Source organism: Anguilla anguilla, chromosome 10 (genome assembly GCF_013347855.1).
Source record: "Anguilla anguilla isolate fAngAng1 chromosome 10, fAngAng1.pri, whole genome shotgun sequence".
Lineage (NCBI taxonomy): Eukaryota > Metazoa > Chordata > Actinopteri > Anguilliformes > Anguillidae > Anguilla > Anguilla anguilla.
Window position 1 is genome coordinate 14,975,175 of NC_049210.1, and position 22,382 is coordinate 14,997,556.

The following is a 22,382-nucleotide window of genomic DNA, read 5'->3' on the forward strand; positions in this document are numbered from 1 at the left end:
TGAGCCTGAAGGAAATGCAACTCCCAGCACTGGCCCTGTCGTTTGTGCTCCAGGTGATTCTCAATTCGTTGTTCTTCAACTATGACCTGAAAAAAGCAGTGACGGAACCCAGGGTCCACAACCAGCTCAACCCCAACAAGACTATGGTGGAGGAGGACTTCGAGAAGGTTGGCCTCTTCTTGTTGCTGCTGTAGTATTATTATTATTATTATTATTATTATTATTATTATTATTATGTGTTACTTCGACAGGATATTGTAGCATTCAGACATCAAACCCAAAGCTAGGGCCACAAACAGGGAAAAATAACCTATATCAATCACAGTTTGCCCAACAAAACCCTTCACGGTTTTTTTTAATTCTTTTTTTTAATTTTTTTTGGGTATGTGTGCAGAGTGTGCTGGATGGCCTGGCTCAGAAAAACCATGTGACAGAGCTGCACCAGACCCCAGGGTCGGTGGTCCAGGCCGTGGTTCGCCAGGGAGACCATATCTGTGCCGAATCTGATCCCAGGAAAGGTGGCTATCCAGCAGGGTACTGATCACTGAGAGATTGGCATCATTCATCCTCAGTCCCCCACATCTGGGGCCACAGAGCAACGAGGAAGAGCCATGAACAAGCACAGCCAGAGGAAGAACCATTCCCCCTTTTTATAAGCGATGCCCCAAGTGCCTTAGAGGGAGATCTGATTGTGGCCTCCTCAAGGAGAGCCAGCCATTCTCTTGCTCCATGTTTAGCCTGTTTTACTTCACCTGGGGTTAAACATAATAACTCAGTTTCCATTTCAATACCTCTCATTTTCATAACTGAAATTGTTATTTCAAAGTGTTATTTTTTTGTCAGCATTATTTATTATCAATTTTGTGTTTTTGAAAAACGAAGTGAGATTGCAAGGCCGGGAGTGGCATTTTTGAATCCTAGCCTTGTATCAAGAGACAAATCATCATCATTATAAGTCATGAGAAACCATATTTGTAGGTGACGTTGTAGACATGTTTGCCAACAACAGTTTCTTCCTGGAAATATCAAAAGATCTTGGGAGGTGTGATAGATTTTGTGTGATCATTTCTACTTCATTACATACAATCAACACCAGCCCAATATCTGCTTGGTGATTACAGGGAATAAATTGTGTATGTATACATTCACAAAAACAAAATGAAAAGTGAGATCAGTACTCAACAGACACTGTGAACAGAGAGAGTTTTTTAATCAAACAGAGATGGTTATTCAGAGATGAAAGGGGAAACATTAACAGTCAGTCCACTATTTTTTATATATGGGTTGATTGTCAACTGTCTTCTTTCTTTCTTTCGAATATGGCCAACAGATTTGTTACATTTTTCATATAATAAAATAATAAAGGAAGAAAAATAAAGGTATAAATGAAGCCTTGTCTCTATCATCTGTGATCATATGCAATAGCATGGCTGATTAGTGCAAGACTCATTATCTTCATTCCGAGGTCTACTATCTTCTTTTTTTATGGATTTCATTTACAATTTTGTTTTCATCCGAGAAAACAAGATGATGCATTTTCACCCCACAGCTATGACCAGACTATCTGCGGAATTCTCTTTTCCCTCTTCTCATTGAACATTCAATGAAAATCTCATTGAAAATGAGATTGGACTGGAAATCTACAGATTTTTTTGGTTGAGCTATGGGTTTGAGGGATATGTGTGACTTTTACACCGACAGTCTCCCAGTGAGTTCCATTGGGAAACTATTTTATCTAATGATATTTTTCTATTTCTTCATGATGCCATGTGTAGACTGAGACAAACTTAAAAAATAGTTTATTAATGTTTAATATCAAGTAAGACTGAAGAGGTAAATGTATAGTACATTTTAAGACATTTGCATATATATTTTTTATACATTGTTCTCATGCCTAGCTTGTTATTAAACATTTTATAAAACATTTGTCTTGTGTTGGTTGTTTTACATTTTTATTATTTTCTTTCATAAAATCAAGTGTTGTCACTGTGCTTCTGTTGTTATATTGGACTTTGCTTTCTAGAAAAAAATGACTTCATTTGAGTTTCACAAATTTCAACATACCTACAGTGTGCAACCTGATACTTCACATTGATTACTAATCCCAGGAATTAAAATAATTTAAAATATTTTATGCCATCATAAAGCAGGCAGCCATACATATTATCATGGTTTTGGGACATCACTGAGTCCCCTAGCTGGCATCCAGAAAGTAACCATTACAACTGAACTCATGCCTCTGGCTGCTGTCTGTCCACACAACCACTGAATATTTCATGAAGTATTGATCAGACATGGCAATAATTTATGTGACCATAACTTAACCGAGCGGCCGAGGAAATGTGATATTTCAAATGTAAAAGCAGGATTCCACTTTAAATGCATGATACGTATGTCGGCACTTTCAAGAGACTTGAAAACCATTACCCTGTACAATCAGACATATTATTTTATCGCATCAGAATACACTCATCTGAAACAGAGCCAAAATATCCTCATACTGATATCGGTTCATGTGCGCCTCATATTTATTTTGAACCCTTTATTTCAGGGCCTGCTGCTTCAGTCAATCCTATGATATCAAAAGTGTTTCTAATTTGGGGGTATACACTGCTATTAATGTACACAGCATGTGCAACTGGATAATCAACTAAATTAAAATGTTTACCCAGCAAACATACTTTTTTTCAGAAACATACTCATACACCCTTATTGTATGTGTCAGTTTTCTTCACATGCTCCTTCTCTTTGTTACAATAATACAACATAATATAATAACGAGAACAGGCCGTTCAGCTCAATAATGCTTGCCATTTTCCTAACTAAGTTAGTGCTCTGATTTCCTACAGACTAGATAGTATCAATAATGTGTGTAAATAATCTCTTGTGTGATGAGCCATGCTGAGCACAACTGGAACATGAACATTCATTCATTCATTTAATTCATATTTAAAAGTCTGTCATGCTCTAAACTGGCATAATTATCCGATTATCAGTAGCTGTTCTTCTATAAATGTGACAGGATTACCTTTAATATACAGCTGAACTAAACAACTAATTGGGTTTTTAAAAACCGCAAAGAGCTTGCGTGTCTTCCCACTTTATTGGCAATGTTATTTAAGGATTATGGACTGGCCAAGAAATCACATCTTTTACCAATGAATAAAAAATCAGCTTGAATTACAGTAGAAGGTAAATTTAGGTGAGAAAATCATTTTTCAAAACTGTTAAAATGAAGGATGGGGGCACTATACCCACCTAGCAGGGGCATAATGTAGGAAATATTAAAACTGACTTTTGTCAGCGGAATGTTCTCCTTGGAGAATAAGGTGTTTCAAAGACAGCATTATATCGCAGACCCTTATTGAAAGGAGGGTGCTCCTGCTCGCTTCCCTGTTATAATGGGTCATGCTTAAATATGCTTCAACAAAGCTGTGCTATAGTGTTCTGGGGCCGTTTAATCATTTTTCTCTTTTGTGAAGGTTGAACAATGTTGTTGCCTTTTGGGATTATCACAGTGTCAAATTAAAATGACTTCTTTTTACCTGGAATTACATCTGTATCAACTTCAGACAGCATTTACCAAATGAATAGAGATATAATTTATTGGTAGTCTGCCTATCCATGTCTCAAAGTCTCCGTTGTGTTTTTGTTTCCATGGCTAAAGCCTGAGCAGGTGGCTATAGTCTTTAGAAAAGCCTTAAGCCTCGATTCTGTGTTACAGTACAAGTACTGTCAGAATTTTATCTGTTTTGATATATAAAGCATTTTTCTTCTGTATCATATGTTGTCTTAAAAGTTCTAGCGAGGGCCTGTGTTTCTATTCATGTTTGGAAAAGCGGGGTTTCCTAAAACCTACAGATGGATGCCATGCCCTCGGGTAGACAAGGTTGCATAATATTTCTCTGTATGAGTAAATCCTAAGAAATACTACAAGTCCCTGGCTGCTCGTGCCGAAATTTCAAAACTAACGAAGGTGCTGTGCAGAAACTTTCCTTGGAAAGAGCTTTGCCTCAGCTATGAGTAATTGCTAATCCTATTATTCTGCATCAGAGGCTGGCTACTGCTGCATGTTTATGCTTTGTACTGCTGGCAGGCTAACAACAAGCTCTTTATGCAGGTGAGTAAACATCAGAAAGACAGCGCTGTTGATTGCAATGGGGATGAGCTTTGCTTTCGAAAGGTTGGAAGAAGGATTACTGACACGCTTTTAGCTTGGGGGTGTGTCCCTAAAAAAAGTCTAAAATGAATTCCACTGAAACATATAGGACTGGGTTTCCATGTAGAACACCAGGAAGCCTTGGAACATATTTGCCACCTTGAACAGGATCTAAGCCAAAACAAGATGATGATTCATAAAAAGACTTAACAGACAAACGGACAAATGCATCTACAGCAAGGAATTTCACTCATTACATTACATTACAGGCATTTGGCAGACACTCTTATCCAGAGCGACGTATACCATAATCAATACTCTCCAATACCATCATTTTAATCACAATGAAAATCAGAGTATAATATCACACAAATACACACATGTCAAATTTTTCAAAATCACACAGCATATCAAATCAAAATGCCACACCTCTGAAGTAAATAGAATTCTTTCTATGTTTTCATTATTAGATGATATTTTAGTGTTTGTTTCAATTGTAGCAGACCATAGTTTATTAATCTGAGAGTGCATGCATCTAGGGAGTTATAGTTTTTGTATAGCTTTGCTTGTGAGGTTGGCTAAATAATAAAATAAATATAATACTTCAAAGAGGATCAGATGACTATAGTTAGGCTACTTTGTGAGCATGACTTTTTCGTTGATTTTACAGCATGGATGGTGCATCAAATGTGTGACCTATCGGACAGATGTATGTCATGTTGTTGTACTGACCAAAATTTTGTTTTAATTCTGTTTTAAGCATTATCGGCCAGTACCAATACAAATCCCAAATTTTCTTTTTTACATGAAAAACGCAGAATCCTGCATTAATTGAATATCTGGGACTAATAATGATTCATGCTTGCACAATTCTAACTTAAACTTGCTAGAACAGAATGACAGAATGTCACTTTGACAGAACGAACGTCGTCATGTCATTTTCACAAACTATCCCAGACAACCCAGATCTATTGAAAATGTGGCTAATTGTCCTCAAATCTGATGCATGACAGCTGATTGATCTGCTGGAATTCGCCTTCCATATATTTAGGTTGAATTAAATAAGGTTTGGCAATGCAGCTGAAACTCTGTTGTTTCCTAATTGTAGCTGAAGTTTGATTATTTAAAGTAATTTTCCAGCATGCAACTGAGCAGAGGAAGTGCAACAGGCACAGAGCAGCTCCATCTAAGCTTAACCTCTCTGGTCCTTGGGGGTGAAGACCTTGCACCACATGAGAATTGAGATGGCATGATATAAAAATTGATATTTATGTGTACAACTGTGAGTAAACGCTTTAAAATTAACTTGTTCATATTACAGCCCCTGGAAATACAATGCCACTGTAAGACTTACATGAAGCGTATTTTCTTGTTTTAGACAACAAAGCCCCAAATACCAGCCACTGTAAAGGTGATTGATCATAAAAAAACTTCAGCCTTCTTTCATGGCACATGAACACTTTTTGGGCCAACTGGAATCACATACTAAAACTGAAATAACAACAACAGAAAGAAAAACACCGTGGCATCTCTCATTTAATAGCATTAAAACAAAAAAAACATTCATATTGTGAAAAGAGTATGAAGACTCAACAACCGGCACAACAGCATTGACAACACCGCGGAAGACGTTCCTGTCTTCTGCATTGTGTCCCAGATCTTTCAGTGCATCCACGACAGCCTATAAAGATGAGAAGAGTAGGAAACAGAGCCACACTATTTCTACCATCACTGCAGTGGCAAGTCTGGTGATTTTACAACATTACTCTGTCAAAAGTTTCAATGTAAGATGAGATGGGGTTTTGCCTTGTCAAATCTGGTTTCAATATTCACTGCATTTTTGGTGTTTATGAACAATTCACCGGAAGAAATGGCTTCTTCCAGAGCTTTCCCAAACCACAGACGGTTCATGATTGCTTAGGGAATAAAGTATGGAGGAGCTGTGCTGTCTGAGAGTGGTTTTGTAACACTGGGGAAAAGATTTGTGGGTAGAAGCTAGGTTTTGTATGAATTTGAGGATTGGGGACAGGCACTTACCAGGGCTACAGCAGTGGTGATCATACTGCCACCTGACCCCCCGAACACCAGGATCATTGACAGGGATTTAGAGTAAAGCACAACAGGAGCCACGGAAGAAGGGGACTTCTAACCTAGAAAATAATGTTTTGTTTTTTTTTTAATTCAAGAAAAAAGGAAGCTTACAGACAAGAGAGCAGTCAGCTTGCGGGTGACTTGTCTGGTAGGGCTGTGCTATGGTGGTTTTGAATCGTTGACCATGCCTGGGCTGCCTATAGATGGTAGGCCTCCAAAGCCATCATAGCTGATCATTGTGACACCCAGGACAGAAGCTTCTAGTCTGCATGGCTGCCATCACATCACATTGCGCAATAGCAAACACTGGGTGTAATGACCGTACAGCCCGACCAGTGAATGCTGAATGTATGCTGGCAACACAGGCACTGGTAAAGAGCCCTTGTTTGTCTGTACTCCCAGATTTCTGGAGGATGTTGCAGCATTAACAATGCAGAAATTGGCCTTTGTTTACAATTTGGCACACCAAATTGTGAAAAAGAGTATCATGACTTGAACCAGATTCAAAAAGATTAAAAACAACAGGGCAGTGCCCCAGCCATAGCTGATGTAATATCCTGTCAAATTACCAGCAGAGGCGTGATCTGCTTTTCCACAGAAATCTCACAGTTGATTGCTGAGAATGACCTCTGTATTGGGAAAGTACTCCCTGGAGCCAAAGCTGCAGAGAACAGGATGCTCAGGGACACAAGCTGAACAAAGACAAGTTGAATTGGTGAGATGACAAAATTTGACACACCCAGCCCGGCTTTCTCCCATAGATTACTCCAACCGCAACTGGCAGTGAGATATATCTACATGCACACTATGAACCAACGACAGAAATGCCACGTTGTCTAATTAGTTAAAGCACAAATTTAGAAAAGAAATTACAAATGATGTTTATTGAAAACTGAAAAGAACATTAAAAACAATATTTGAGGAAGCTCTTTTTATACTGCCCATAATGATTGGCAGTCAAATTTTGTATATTTTGTCTGCCTTCCAAGGTGGCGTTGTAACCTCATCAATCATTCTTCACACCATGTATGGTAACACACTCACAAGGTATAGATTGTGCTGGTGACAGAAAACCCTGTGCCATCCTCATCCAGAGCTGACAAAATGGTGGTCCCGAGACTGACCCTGGAAGAATTGAGATTGTAATATGAAGAATCATGGGTACAGCTGCTGCTGATCACTGCTCTGAGTCAATCTGCTAACCCTTCTGTTATTACCTGAGATGCTCCCTGTATCACAGGAAAGACAAATAAAGTACAAGATCACAAAATGAGGTCTGCCTCTTTTATTAAACTGCATCATCATTTCCTCACCTTGAGATTCTGTACAGAACAGAGATTATAAAAGGCTGGCTCAAGACACAATGAAGCAAATTCAATTTTGTCACACAGAAGACACAAATAGTGCGTTTAGCATAGTGTGTGTAGTTTTTTTTTTTTTTTTTTGCAAAAACTTACAGTTGCAATAACATGGTTAAAAATAACATGTGGAGGCAACTGGCCAGCTCTTCCTTCAGAAATACTGCTCTGGTGTAGACGTGTCCCATGTTTCGTGCTGAATCCAGATCATGCTAATATGCGTCTAGCAGCAGCACATCATTTTCTGCAACATCACCAGGGAGGGTGGGTTTAACATCATGGATTTGCCCATGTCTCCTCTTTCACCAGCAACCTCCAGCAGCGCACCCAATCAACCGGAGGGGGTTGAAGCAGCGAGACTGCCCTAGAAATGCCATTGGTCATTCCAAATTGGAAGAAAAGGAAGAAGTTTGATGAAAGAACGTGTGTTTAGTGCATACGGCTCTTCACAGCCAACTGCAGCAAAGGTCCTCTGAGGCCAGAGAAAGGTTTTCTGTGTGCGCCCAAAACCAAGTCCAAGGGTGACTGTACTTCCGAATGCTTATCAAATGATTTTTCATAATTTCAAGTCAAAAATCGCACTAACAAAATAACAGAAGAGTACACTAGTACGAAAGCAGCACCCCCAAAGCCAAATTTAAGTAGGCAGTGAAAATCATTGCACTAATATATGTTTCATCTCCTCTTCCCTCTCCACACACCAGCCGCCGTAAGAAATCATTAAGTAAACCCCCTCAAAAGCAGCCACCTGCGAGGACTTGAACTGATAGGGCGGGAAGAAAGAAGTTAACGGATATCACCAGTAACAAAGAGATCAAATGTGCTCAGGGGCTTATTGCCAGATGAGTTAACGTTGCATAAAGGGGCTTATTAAAGTGTGGCTCCCCCTTGGTGGCAGGAGACTTGTAATTGGAAAATAATGAAGCTCTGAGACAGTGATGGCGCCCCCCTCAGGCCCTCCTTGATGAATTCCACAGCCAGCTGTCACAAGCCTTGTCTGGGTCGTTTGGCTAAACAGAAGGTCCTCGTTGCCTTGCGGAGCATGAAGACTGCTGCTGGGAGCCAGCCCACGCCCAGTAAAATCCTCTGCCCTGTGTGCACACTGAATAATGCGGCGTGTATCCGGTGGGTTAATGCAGCCGGTTCCAAAGAAGAGAAATTCTGTAACACCCTGTTCTCTTTATTGCCCCCGGGCCCCTTTTCAAACTTGCAGGAACAGAAGATGACTGTGAAATACCCGCACAAGTGCCATGGATGAATGCTTAATGCTGCAGATCCTCCACTTTGCGGTCTGTGTTGTGATGTGTCTGCTGGACAGATTGATCCCAGTTTTAACCAGCTCTTTTATCGCCAGTTTAAAACTTATTGCAACATAAATAAGATGACTAAAATAAGGAGATAAAAGCCAGGCAGCTTACAGTGCGTAATCCATCCATGAAAGCTCACCTCGATAACATTGCAGTTGGGGTCATGGGTATTTTTCCATTTGCAAAATGTGACGCTTCAATATAGCGGCGATATATCAAGATCTTTTGGTTACCTTCCATGGAGCCCGGGGAGAGGTTGTAACCTGTAAACAAGGAAAAGCAGGAGTCAGACTTGTTTAGAGAACAACTGAGAAATTTTGGGATGGCACTCTAAAGATCTCCAAAAATAAATGAGAGCTACTTTCCATGAGTGCTCCTGCAGCATTACAACAAAAGTCATTATTTATGCAGAGTACCACTTTACTTGGATGGTCACATTCATTAAATACACAGAGTAGATATCCAGCTTTTATGAATGTGTACTTTATGAATGTTATTTTCTAGACAAAATGGCAGTATTTCACTGGAGATAAAACCATACAACAGGTCGTTTATGCCAAAGGTGATTGCATTTCAACTCCTTATTAGAACTTGCCAGATCAGATACTCAACATTTGTCATGCCTCAATAAGATTGGCACGGTAGCTGCCTTTTACTCTGGGCAGAATAGCACATTAACCGGTGAAGAGCCTGTCATGTGGAAATCCTTCATTCTGCAGTACACCGACCTTTCATGACATTCAGAATGAAGGCATTGTGTAGTCTCCCAGTGGAACTGTCCATGTGTCAATTTAACTTTGTGTGACTTCAGATGTTCCAGGGATAATTTTCCAACGACAAAATGAATGGGGAGGACAATGACCTGGTAGAAAACTCACCAAGGATGTGTTGATGAAGGGTGTATGATTTGGAATACAAAGAAATAATTATTAGGTAAACAATAGACAATGATGATGAGAGGGAATTTTCGGTCTAAAAATGTTTTTATTTACTGCTGTTCTTTTTACTCAGTTATCATGAGACTGAGGATCTATGTGAAGATTTGTGATGTTGTAAACAGTATTGTGCAACATTTTGTTGTGAGTCACCAAAAATGAACTCTGTTTCCTAGACAGTTAAAGCTAAATTGAATTTTAATGTGCTATTTTGCTTGGCAGCAGTAAGGGGGAGCGAGCATATTCGTGTGACAGAACTTCATAATGTCACTTCAGGACCTGCCTCTCGTACAGTGTACATCCCGGATTAGGGCTCTTGCTATTTCCCCAGTGTAGAAGGCCTCAGCCCCTTGCCTGTGTACCTCCTCATACCCACGGACTTCCCAAGGGATGCCAATCCCCTGACTGTCTGCAGAGGGAGACAGACATGCAAGTAGAAATTACAGCACTTTTTATACATAGCCCCCCATTGCAGGACACCATAATGCTTTTGAAAAATGGCTTCACAGGTGTTTCTGATCAGTCAGGTGTGTTACAATGCTTTCTGGGGGCAGCTTTCCATATCTAGTCTTGATTTTGGGCTTTTGATTGCCTTTGGATTCTGTTATAGGTATTTGTCAATATGAGGACCAGAGTTGCACCAAAGAAAGTCAAGGAAGCCACTATGAGGCTGAAAAAAAGAGAAAAAAAAAACTGTCGAGACATAGGCCAAACCTTAGGTTCACCAAAATCAATTGTTTAAACATCATTAAGAAGAAAGAGAGCACTGGCCAGCTCAATAATTGCAAAGGGCCGGGTAGGCCAGGAAGACCACTAAAACTGATGACCAAAGAATTCTCACCATAATGAAGAAAAATCGAAACATCCGTCGGACAGATCAGGAAGAGGCAGGCATGGATGTGATAGTGACTACTGTCCACAAAAGACTTCATGAATAGAGGCTACATCACAAGATATAGTTAGCTACAAAAATCTGGACTAGTTAGCTGCAAAAACAGGATGGCCGGGTTACAGTTTGCTAAGATGTACCTCTTATCAGCTCAAGCTCAACAAAATGCTGCCAGATTCATTGCATTCACTGTAATGCCATCCTTGACCTACCAGGCTCTTTGTGATTTCTGAGCTCACTAGTGCCCTCTTTCTTTTTAGTGACATTCCAAACAGTTAATTTTGGTTAGCCAAAGATTTGGTCTATGTCTGTTGGTCTATGGACTGTTTTTTTAAAAATTATTTCTCAGCCTCATAATGGCTTCCTTGACTATCATTGGCACAACTCTGGTACTCATGTTGACAAACACCAATTACAGACTCCAAAGGCAATCAAAAGGTTAGAATTATAACTAGATACTGAAAGCTCACTTATATCTGCACTAAGCAAGCAATTGAACGCACCTGACTTATCAGAAGCGCCTGTGATGGCATTTGTCCCAACTTCACTCAGGGTTTATTTTGATCTGTGATTATGATCCATTCCAACTCAAACAGTGCCAGTTTTACAAGATTGCCTTCAAGCTGGTTTAACACTCTTAGCGAATACTAGAATCATTTCCAAAAAGAACAAAATACAGAGTCCAACTTTTCAACTCTCGGAGGAATGCAGGAAACAATATTCAATCACGTCAATGAGACTGCTCATTTAAGTTAGATGAGGTAGCTGTACATGCGTATTGGCAATCTAATGGTTGGTATAATTTGTAATGCATGCATGGTATGATCAGGCAAGTATAGCAGGGCATTATATACAACTAAATACAAAAGTATTGGGACAGTGACACATTTTTGTTGTTTTGGCTCTTTAACACCTGCACATTGGATTTGATATAAAACAATCAATATGGCTAAAAGTGCAGACTGCCATTTTTCATTTGAGGGTATTTGCATCCATATCTGGTGATCCATGTGGGAATTACTGCCTTTCTTATAAACCTATCCATAACACTTTCCAGGATGTAGGCACAGATGTGTCAAAGGCCCCCATAAAGAAAAGAGTACACTAGCATAACTTCGGAGGATTCACTGTAAGATACAAACCACAGGTAAGCCACAAGAACAGAATTAGAGGTTGCTAAAAAAAAAGTAGACTACAAAACTGTAGAGTTCTGTAACAAAGTCTTTATAGACATATGAGATGAGTATTAACCTGCACCAAAATGATGGAAAGAAGAAAGTCTGGAGAAAGACAGAAACTGTTTATGATCCTCGTCATCTGTGAAACATGGTGGAGGTTGCATTATGGCTTGAGCGTATATGGCTGTCACTGAAACTGGCTCAGCAGTCTTCACTGATGATGTGACTGTTCACAGCAGCAGCAGGATGAATTCTGAAGTGTACAGTAACATCTTATCTGCTCAGATCCAACCAAATGTCTCAAAACTCATATGATGACATTTCATCCTGGAGAAAGACAATGACCCCAAAAATATTTCTAAAGCAACCAAGGAGTTTTTCCAGGCCAAAAGGTGGAATGTTCTTGACTGTCCAAGTCAATCACCCATCCTGAATCCAACTAAACATACATTTCTCTTGCTGAAGACAAGACTGGAGGCCAAATGCTCCATAAACAAACAGGAACTGAAGATACAGTACAGGACTGGCAGAGCACAACCAGGGAAGCTACCCATCATCTGGCTTCAAGCAGTCATAGAATGCAAATGATTTGCAGCCAAGTACTAAGTCTAATGACTTTATTATGATTATTATGTTAATCTGTCCCATTACTTCTGCTCCCCTAAAATGGGGAGACCATGTATAAAAAAAGGTTGTAATTTCTATAAGGATCACCTGACATTAAAGCTGACAGTCTGCACTTTAACTTCATATCCATTGTTTGTATTTAACTTCATATTCTAGGACATAAGGGAGGGTTATTTTGATGTATGAGAGAATTTTCTTTTGGCTGGTCTCTAAACTAATTAAGTCCTAAGTGAACAGTGCATCTTTGACATGTTCCTGTAATTTGCTATGAATGAAAAATATTCAGGCCTGTAATTGCTAATATTAGCCCCTTATAACCAACTTAAAACGTAGGAATTTTAGTAAGAACCTTGTCTTAAATAACCCCCATTTTCTCCAAAACTATATACTATGCAGACATGGTTCAAAGCTTGAAATAAAGAGCACGTTTGCACCAAAATTACAAATTACCAAGCCTCACTCAGTAAACAAACAAGATATATTTATTCTGAAAAACAACAAACACACAAGATGTATTTATTATGTAGTGACCACATGTACCTCAGATACAAGACAAAACTCATATGTCTGTCTGTCAAATGTCTGTCTCACTGTTGGGGGGGGGGGGGGGGGGGGGGGTCAAAATGGTTTGGCCAAAAAATACATGACATTAAGCACACTGTTTTCAGACTAGGAATGGGACTGATGAAATGCCACGGGGGTGGGGGGCATCACATCAGAGCATTTTCAAAGGCAGAATAATTGAGATTTCAGCTTTTAAGTGGGGCAGGCACAATGTTCTATCTCTTGGTTCCCAACTGCTGATTAAAATGACTGCATCCAACAAGGGGGAGGGGGTGGACAGTGTGATTATTGGGGGATTGTTAATAAGATCGGTATCATTTCATTCGCTGTCCTTACAGTATAATTAATTGGTCTGATGCGTATCCTTTCCTCAAGTCAGGTTTAAACACCCTTGGGACATTCTCTCTTGAATTAATAACCATGACCAGGCCTGGGGAAAAAAAGAGTTGACATTCTGAATTACTAAAACAGGTGTGCAATGCTGTCAAAGAAAGGCCAGCATGAGTGCAGATTTATGCTCCAGCCTAGCACTAAAACACCTGATTCAAATAATAATGATCTTTATTTAAGACCATGATGAGTTCCTTAATTGAATCAGGTGTTTTGGTCCTGGGCTATAAGAAAGAACTGCAGCCACGCCAGCCCTTCTCACATATGATGGACAGCTCTGCACTAAATTAAGGCATAAATGATTTAATATTTAAGAAAAGGCCATAAATGCTTATTAATCAGAAATTATCAATTTTTTCAACATCTTTGAGCCTTCAGGTCATAGCTTATACATGCAGTTATAATGAAACCTTATTATTTGTCTGGTAGTACATGTGGGTAATATTTTATGTGCATAACTTGGTTAGAGACTATGAGAAAGTTCATTTAATTAACAGTTGGATAGAGGTGCCTGGTAAGCAAAAAGATTCATAGCCTTTCATGTCAACTAAATGTTAATTCCAGTCTAAAAAATCCTACACACATTCTGTACACACAAAGAATGCATACACATAACATAACGCTACTGAGTAATATTCGGGGATCCTCAGAAATGTAAAATGAGAGGCTAAGACCACAGATGTATCATCACGTTAATAAGACAGGATTCGGGCAGACATATCCACACATTAGTGCCAAGCAATGCAGCTCAATTTGCAAATATGGTTTGCTTATTTCCAGTCTGGCTCCAATTCATACATATGTCACAGTCTGAGTCTTACTCTACCTGTTTTTATTAGCCCCAAAGCAAAACTGTATGAGGTGGCACAGGATACCTGTCTGTAAATGTTTGACATGTCCATACCGTTCTCTCCCGCACAATGAATATAGACCCTCTTCCAAGGCCCATGTTCTGCAGATTAATGAGAGAAATGTACAACAGTGCTACAATGGCGCTCTCTACTGCTGAGTCATGTTGTTGCAGGATATATTTAAATCAGGACTGGAAAATACACAGGGTTCAACAGGTTAGGCTTTAACTGTAAATGATGATAAAGAAATTACCTCTTTCAAAATGTTGGCATTTGTTAGGTTTTACCTTGAGGTTAGCCTCTTATAACTTCTTGCTGACAGCTTCCAGATGCCCTCAGATGTCCTGCCAAATCTGATATCATCCTAGCATATCAAACATGATGCCCACTGCATGTCAGCCAGCAATACTTTCATCAGTTGCTGGAAGGTGCAGGACGCATTACAAAGGCTAAATAGTAAGACACCAAACTGTTTGCCTGAACAGGTTGTAAATGCAGTTTTCTCTTTGTCTCAGAGGTCTACCTCCACTTGCTGGCAGCCACTGGCTCAAGAGTAGAAAAGCAAACTGCTAGTGTTAAGGTATCCATGGTGTCATCAATACCGGGGAGAGGATTGGCATTTTTCACATTGACCTTGTTTAGCTATCTATTATCAATAAAAGAAAAACATATTCGCCATCTTTTTTTTTTAAGCTAAAACTACCAGAGCAGCCCAAGGACTATGCGACGGTTGTATAATGGGCTGCTCCAGCATTTCTCCAGCTTGGATCTGTACATCCCTTTGGAGGTGTAGGGGCACTTCTTATACATTTAGTACCTCACACACTGTAGTGGCTGTTGTGTGGCACACTCTGGCAGGCTTGCGAGGAGGAGGGAGTTGTACTAATCTAGATGGGAGATTACCATAGCTTGGGCAAGTAGCTTGGTAAAGTACGTGGCCAGGTATGGTTGAATTCTCCTGATGTTGTATAGGAGAAATCTTCAAGACTGTGATGTTGCCATGATGTACCCCTTGAAGTCCAGCTGGTCATCCAGGACCACCCCTAGGATCTTTGCTGAGTGAGCGGCGGAGACAGTGGCTACGGATAACTTTCTGGAAACAGTCATCCATTTTAGTTTATGAGCTAGCTATGATAGACCTGTGGTTATCATGATGTGTAGGCTTTTCCTGTAAAGATTTGAGAGTTCTCTTGATGACTGAATGGGTAATTCTAAACGGGAAGCACAGGGCTTTAAAAAAATGAGCATGGACTGAAAATCTTTTGCCTCCTCCAGGCAGCAATCTTTCTCTGGTCCTTCTCATTTCTCATAGAATCACAGCAATTATGGAAGGACAATATCTTCAGAGTGGTTATTCAGAGTAACTACCGAAGATTGTGACGGTGGGAGTCTTAACATTGAAAATGGAGAAAACTGGAAGCAAGAGCAAGCGGTTACTAAATATCTGCTAACCAACTCTGACCGTTAAAGGAGATTCATCATAATTCAAGAAGGGCATCATTTTAAATCCTAACTGGCTAATAGTCTGAAGAACAGTTACATTCTTCCATGCATGTCAGATTGTTTTCCATTCTTACTCTCAGTAACATAGAAAAAAACTTGTGAAGTGTCCACTCAGTGTCTAGTCACAGAACCTAGATATGCAGTAATCAGAAAATCACAAGACAAGAATGGGCACCCCAAGTACTCGCCAGCTTAGATACTGGTCAGATTTTCACAGGGCAGCTCTGGTTTTATAAACTGCATTCAACCTTGATCTGCTTTAACAAAGATGTGATGTGATTTTTTCAAATTTAATTTTTTAATTTACATCCTGGAAAGCCAATTGGTTTACTGTATTAAACAGCATTGCTTACGCCAGAATTACAATAGAAAGGTACAAGCCTGGGAGTTACTCTCACTGTCTTACAAAAAGGATACGCCTTTTCAACTCGGTGCCCACTGTGCACTGTGTTTTGTTACAGTAAATCTCTTCTTGATCAATCAAAGCAGCTTAAAATGTTAAAGTCGTAATATAATTTTTACTTTTACGACGTGATGTCAATATTAATGACAACAATAAGACAAGGGCTGTGGCCAATTTTTTTTTCTTGATCAGCAAAGCTCAATTTCGTCACGTGTAAAGCGGAAGTTCCTGCACGAAAAGACAGGAGATGCATTCGGGGAACTGCAGTTTCGATGCTATTTGGCTAATGGTTAGCTGGCTACAAACACAGACGTTATCTCCAAACACCTGTTACTTAAATGCTTTCGTGTGATCATGGATTTCAATTTTTCAAATCTTTTTTTGCAAAACAATTTCACATATATGTAATAAAACAAGGCCATGTTTGTTCATGCGAAGACGATTGGAGTATTTCACGCTGTGAAGGTTCCAGCAGTCGCTGCAGCAGCTAAGCAAAGGATGCCGAGTATTCATCAGAGATTCGACTTTTAAAAAGTTTTCTGCAGATTACAAGATATCTAGCTAAACCGTAAGTACTACCAGATATACACGTGAACTGCATATCCCGCTGTTCTGCAGTGCGCATATAGCTATGTGGACAGTCAGACAGGTAGGCGGCTGTGATTGACAGGAGTGAACGATGCAGTGTGTGCAGCTAGCAGACTGATTGCTACAATTACATCTATTCTACGTAAACCTGTGCACAATGGCGCTTATTAGTATTAGTTTTAGTAGTCGTATTCTGACCATTCATCTTGACAGTCTTACTCTGTCAATAGCTCCCTAGCTAGAAACCTAGCTAGCTATGTTATCATTACAGCATTGCATTATAAAGGCAAGCCAGCTAGGTTTCTGCAATTGTCAGTGACAGACCAGAGCATCTGCCGTGTTTTTTGCACAAGTCACTGACACTATGGCCGACGGGTAACAGGATTTTGTAGGCAGAGATATTGCGAGAGGCTGAATAGAGTGGGAAATGGAGGGAGGGACATTCTCCGGAATGAGGAAGAAATGGTGACGCTAGTCTCGCTAGTCTCGGGGATAATTGTTATCACTCAAATAAGCGTAGATTAGGTAACGTGCCCGAGCAGTGGGCGCACTGCGCGGGGGCTCGATGTGCCTGCAGTCCGCGAGGCTGTGCTCGTGAGTGCAGAGAGAGAGGCTGCTTCTCTGGTTTGAAGAGCTTCGCTAGGCGAGATGGCCGTTCAGGACTGAGGAAGTTTGGTGGTGTGAGTATGGAAACCGTTGTTGTTGTTTGCCATTTGGAGTAAAGCATCGTTTTTGTTTCCTTGCGGTGTTTACCATTGACATGGATACTGATAGTCTGGGCTACTGATTGCTTATTCTGTAGCAAACATCCGACCCTCCTTTTATATGACTCTACACATATTGATGTTTCACTATCTAAATGTATGCTTGTTGGAAGCAATGTGCAATTTTATTTTGGTAGATTGCTCCATCTTTTGATGTTCCATGTTAGCAGGTACATCTTGAATTCCAAGTTGTACATTTCATACAAATGTGTGTGTTCTTGAATTTATGTGCTTGAGAGAATGCAGCAGTGTATGCATGACTCATGTATTTGCACAGTGCAGTGCAGGGGTGTGTGGAAAAATAGAATTTTGTGTGTGTGTATGTGTCGAGATGTATGTGAAGTGTTTCATGGCTGTGAGAACAGGGTAGTGCTGTCTGTGGGTGAGTTTGGTGGGTGACTGGGTGTTGTTATAGTGGGAGTTGGCTGTTTGAACAGTAGATTGTGTGGGGGAGATCGAGAGGCAAAATGTAGTTTCATCGAAGCAGAGGGTGTTTTGTGACTTGGCTAAATTTTATATGATATCAAGATGCATGTTGACGCACAAAGGTAATTATGCTTTCACATTTGTGTTTCTCTCTACATATGTTTTGGATTGCCTTTAATCTCTCGCTTTCTCTCTCTCTGTCTCTCTCTCTGTCTCTCTCTTCCAGTGCACCGAACGAATGCCCTGCTGTCTGCTATCTGCTTGTGTCTTGTGGAAACTTACGGGAAGAAATCAAGCCAAATACTGCACCACAAACTGTGTACATTGTCAGTCATCTTTATTATGGACTTGTCATGATGATTTAATCATATTACAGTTTGTGTGGAGTATATTGTCACAGTGGAGTATCTGGGTGTTAAATCTTGCAGTTTCAGATTTGCAAAGTAGCAGGAGGCTGAGGAGCATTGTGGGATAGCTGTCGTCACACCCCTTGCCAGTAGTTGTGAGGGAGAAGAGATTTTTAGCTCGACTGGCAATCAATGCATCAAATCAGGCAGTACAAATCGGTCAGTGGGTTTCTGGGTTTATAGATCAGTTAGTCTGCCAGTGCAGCAGTCGGTGTCAGCGGGGAACGCAGTGATGGAGTGGTCCCTGGAGAGGGTGCGGGAGCTGGTGGCAGGTGGAATGCAGTCAATGCGGGAGTGCGAGTCCAGCGCTGTGGGCACAGCCTTCTGCCTGCTGCTGCTCTTTGTGTGGTACTGCTACCGCGTGGGCCGCGAGCACAGCGCCCCCACCCTGCGTGGAGGCTACAGTGCGGACCCGGGCAGGGGAGGCGGAGGGGGCGGCGGTGCCCTGATCAGCCCCGAGGTGGGGGGCAGGGGCAAGGGGAGGCAGGTGGCCGGTGTGGAGGAGCAGAACGGCTTTGCCTACTGCCACTCGCCCGAGTGCTTCCGCTGCATCCACGCCGGGGAGGGGCTGAACCAGCGGCTCTACCACAGCCTGCAGGACTACGCCAAGCGCTACACTTGGGCCGGTATGGGCCGGGTCCACAAGGGGGTGCGGGACCAGGGCCGGTACCTCTCCAGCCGCCCCTCTATCCAGAAGCCGGAGGTCTTCTTCCTGCCCGACCTTCCCTCCGCCCCCTTCTTTTCCCGGGAGGCGCAGAAGCACGACGTGGAGCTGCTGGAGCGCAGTTTCCCCGCCCTGCTGGCGGAGTTCGAAAGCGTGTACCACCACCCCCCGGCCAGGTCCGGCTCCTCCCTGCCGCCGGGGTGGAAGGCCAACAACACCCCGCACGGGCAGTGGTGGACCTTCTACCTGGTTAACCAGGGCACCCCGCTGGCTCTGAATGCCCGGCGGTGCCCCCGGGCCTGGAGGGTGCTGGGCCAGCTGCGCACCTTCATCGCCAACAACGTGTTCGGGAACGCCTGCTTCTCCGTGCTGAGCCCCGGAGCGCTGATTACTGAACACTACGGCCCCACCAACGTCAGGCTGCGCTGCCACCTAGGTGAGAGAGGGCATTCCTGGGATATATCGGAATGTCTGTTTAAAAATTAATAAAATCTATTTCAAAAAAGAGAAAACCCCATTTTTCTGGAAACCAGAGATCAGTGAGGGATTCAAGACAATAAAACAGTCATGTAAAGAAAATATAAGGTTGTGGTTAACCTTAGAGTAGAGATCAGCCTGGTTTCCAAAAAGGCGTCTGCAGAAATACAAACGGCAAGGCATTTTTACCTCAATGCCTGCAGGGTTGCCTCGCTTCTTTGATCTGCTGTGTTTATCTTTGCTCCTGACTGTGAGAGGTGCAGTGCAGTGACCTAATGATCCTAATGGTCAACTTTTGTTTTTGTGTATGTGTAAGCTTATGGGGCAATACATTTATGTGCAAAACTCATCCTCCTGTATACAGTATATCGCAGTAAGCAGCAGTCCCGTTGTTTGCTTTGGATTGACAGTGTTGTGGTGAACATGTCTGTATTGCAGTTATGTCTTCAGTTTGTTTCGATTACAGCGCTAACCCACACGCCTCCTTTGCTCTCCAGGTCTGAGGGTGCCCTCTGGCTGTGAGCTGGTGGTGGGCGGAGAGCCGCAGTGCTGGTCAGAGGGGAGCTGTCTGCTGTTTGATGATTCTTTCCTGCACACGGCCTTCCACGAAGGTGAGAGAGCGAGAGTGAGCAAGGGACGATTCAAGCGTGGTAACTGAAATGTAATTTATTCGTTAAACTGTTTAAAATAAAAGCGGATTGGTGTTTGAATCACTCAAGCAGAACTAGATAATGGGCAAGCAAAAGAGGGATACCGTGAAGGGAAGAGCACATATATGGAGAAATTGAAAGAAAGAAGAAAGGGAGAGGGTGTGGTACAGGAAGGATAAACGACTGGGGAGAGTGGTGAAAACCACTCACAGTAAATGGGGCTATTGGGAGGTGCCTCCTGCTAAATCCTGCTGGTGGTTCTCTATGGAGTACCACACCCCACAGTGCAATATGGCCCACAGAACACCATGTACTCGGTTACAGTCACCAGGGGGGGGAGTGTGCTGCTGATTTGGGAGAGTGCAGACATCCACAACTCTCCGAAACGCGTGGTGCTGTCAACCTGCTTCTTTTCACACCATATACTACAGCTAAGCTCATGCAGGAGACCTTTCATATACAGCCACCCACAAGCGCCCGATTAACCGGTGGGGATCGCTAGATAGCGATGAGATGCATTGCCATTTGCGCATTGCCCTATAGAGCTACTGGCCACGGTTGGCACTAGCATGGTCTGGATTCACAATGCGGTGCTTTGAGAGTTCGCCACTTAGCAGCCACTCATAGATCAACTCCCAGCAGCCTGTCTGTGCGTAAAGTGTAGTCCTCCAGCCGAGTGACTGCACAGCTCTGTTGGGACAACTGAGATGATGTACAGCTGAAAGTAAAGAAGCAAGTGGAGATAGGGGTCCTCGTATTGCGTAGCTGCACATAAAAGCTGGGGGCCTAAGTGTGCTTATTAAAGTGTCTGAAAATTTCTGCAGTCCCAATTTTTTTTTTTTTTTCAGGCAGTGCAGAGGACGGCCCCAGGGTGGTCTTCATGGTGGACCTCTGGCATCCAAATGTGGCAGCTGCAGAGAGACAGGCACTGGATTACATCTTTACTCCTGGCCGCTGAGAGAGAAAGAATGAAAGGAAAAAAAAGGGCAGAGAAAGGAGGAGAAAGAAAGCTAGAGTGAGGGAGACCCCTCATCTCTCCATGTACATATCTTTTCTTCTACTCTGATCACCAGTTCCACTGAGTTGTATCTTCTCTTTGGGACTCACATTTGACCAAACAGACTTTATCTAAAGTGCAATGTAATGTTTACAGTCTCCTCTCTAACCTAATTCTACTGCTGATTCATCCCATTTACATTGTGATAATCTACAATGCTGTACATTGGAGGCACTTAAATATCAACACCCTCCCTAAACTGAAAAAGAGGTAGACATTTCACACATATTGTACTACACTGTTGGATTGAGCACATATGAATCTTGTTTACTAGTTTGTCAGAGACAATCTGCACTGTACTGTAAACACTTTCTGATACAGATTTACTGTTGACGAGATATTCGGGTAACGAGAGATGTTGAATTCAGTATCAAATACTTTATATTGCTATTCACCGGAGGTGGGAACACATAGAAGAAAAAACACTTGAGCCAGTTTCTTACTGTTTGAAGTTTGTAATGTGAAATCTGTTATAGGCTCATTCGGTGAATAATGGGCATGCATATCTAGCTAGATTAATTCTTTTTCTGTGTATGTACAGTACTCGTTCTCTAAATGACTTTGAAGTTATTGCATCAGTTATTCATATATTCAGTGTTCTTGTATGGGACGACTTTTGTACAGGTTTTGGAATTTTAAAAAGTGGTTTTACTGCTGAGTGAGATTTTATACTCATGTTCTGTGATATTCTGCATTCCAGTTTTATGGTGACATTTGCTTCCATTGCTTTCTGTGCCGTGAATTTTGCAACAGTAAATTCTTAAACAAAAAAGGCGAAGACCTTTTTTTTTTTTACACAAAATGGATTAATTGAATAACTATAAGTCTGTCTGAAACTCTGCTTTTCTCATTCTTGCAAGCACTCCAACACAGAAACACCCCACATGCATTTTAAGTATCTACAACATGAAGAAGAAGGCTTGCGATGGATTGTGATGTATCAAATTATTGTCAAGCTGGGAATCAACAGGATATGTAAAGATCCAATGTGCATTTGGAAAGGCAGAACCTAAATAGGATCAGTTTCCTGTAATTTTTTCATGAGATTTTGTATATACTGGCCAGATAGAATGCAACAAACTCTATCTTGAGGC

General features: G+C 41.5%; 2 protein-coding genes across 7 annotated transcripts in view; both read left to right on the plus strand.

The window, feature by feature from the left end:
• Window positions 1–1,924, plus strand: part of ggt1a (gamma-glutamyltransferase 1a) — a 63,955-nt gene extending 62,031 nt beyond the window's left edge. For 4 of the 5 annotated variants that reach the window (XM_035379369.1, XM_035379368.1, XM_035379371.1 and 1 more), the window contains 2 exons: window positions 54–167; window positions 395–541. In XM_035379369.1, coding sequence (XP_035235260.1) covers window positions 54–167; window positions 395–541 — 261 coding nt within the window. Of the gene's footprint in view, window positions 1–53; window positions 168–394 lie in introns of all 5 variants that reach the window. The other variant, XM_035379367.1, reaches the window with a different exon arrangement.
• A 14,544-nt stretch (window positions 1,925–16,468) lies between these two features.
• Window positions 16,469–21,487, plus strand: asphd2 (aspartate beta-hydroxylase domain containing 2). 2 transcript variants are annotated; one of them, XM_035380398.1, is made up of 4 exons: window positions 16,469–16,823; window positions 18,260–19,540; window positions 20,079–20,192; window positions 21,080–21,487. In XM_035380398.1, exons 2-4 carry the CDS (start codon window positions 18,673–18,675, stop codon window positions 21,187–21,189), a joined length of 1,092 nt encoding a protein of 363 aa, XP_035236289.1. In that variant the 5' UTR covers window positions 16,469–16,823; window positions 18,260–18,672; the 3' UTR covers window positions 21,190–21,487. The 2 variants fall into 2 exon arrangements, with proteins under 2 accessions (XP_035236289.1, XP_035236290.1); XM_035380399.1 differs by lacking the exon at window positions 16,469–16,823 and adding an exon at window positions 16,908–17,523.
• The last annotated feature ends 895 nt before the right edge of the window (window positions 21,488–22,382 follow it).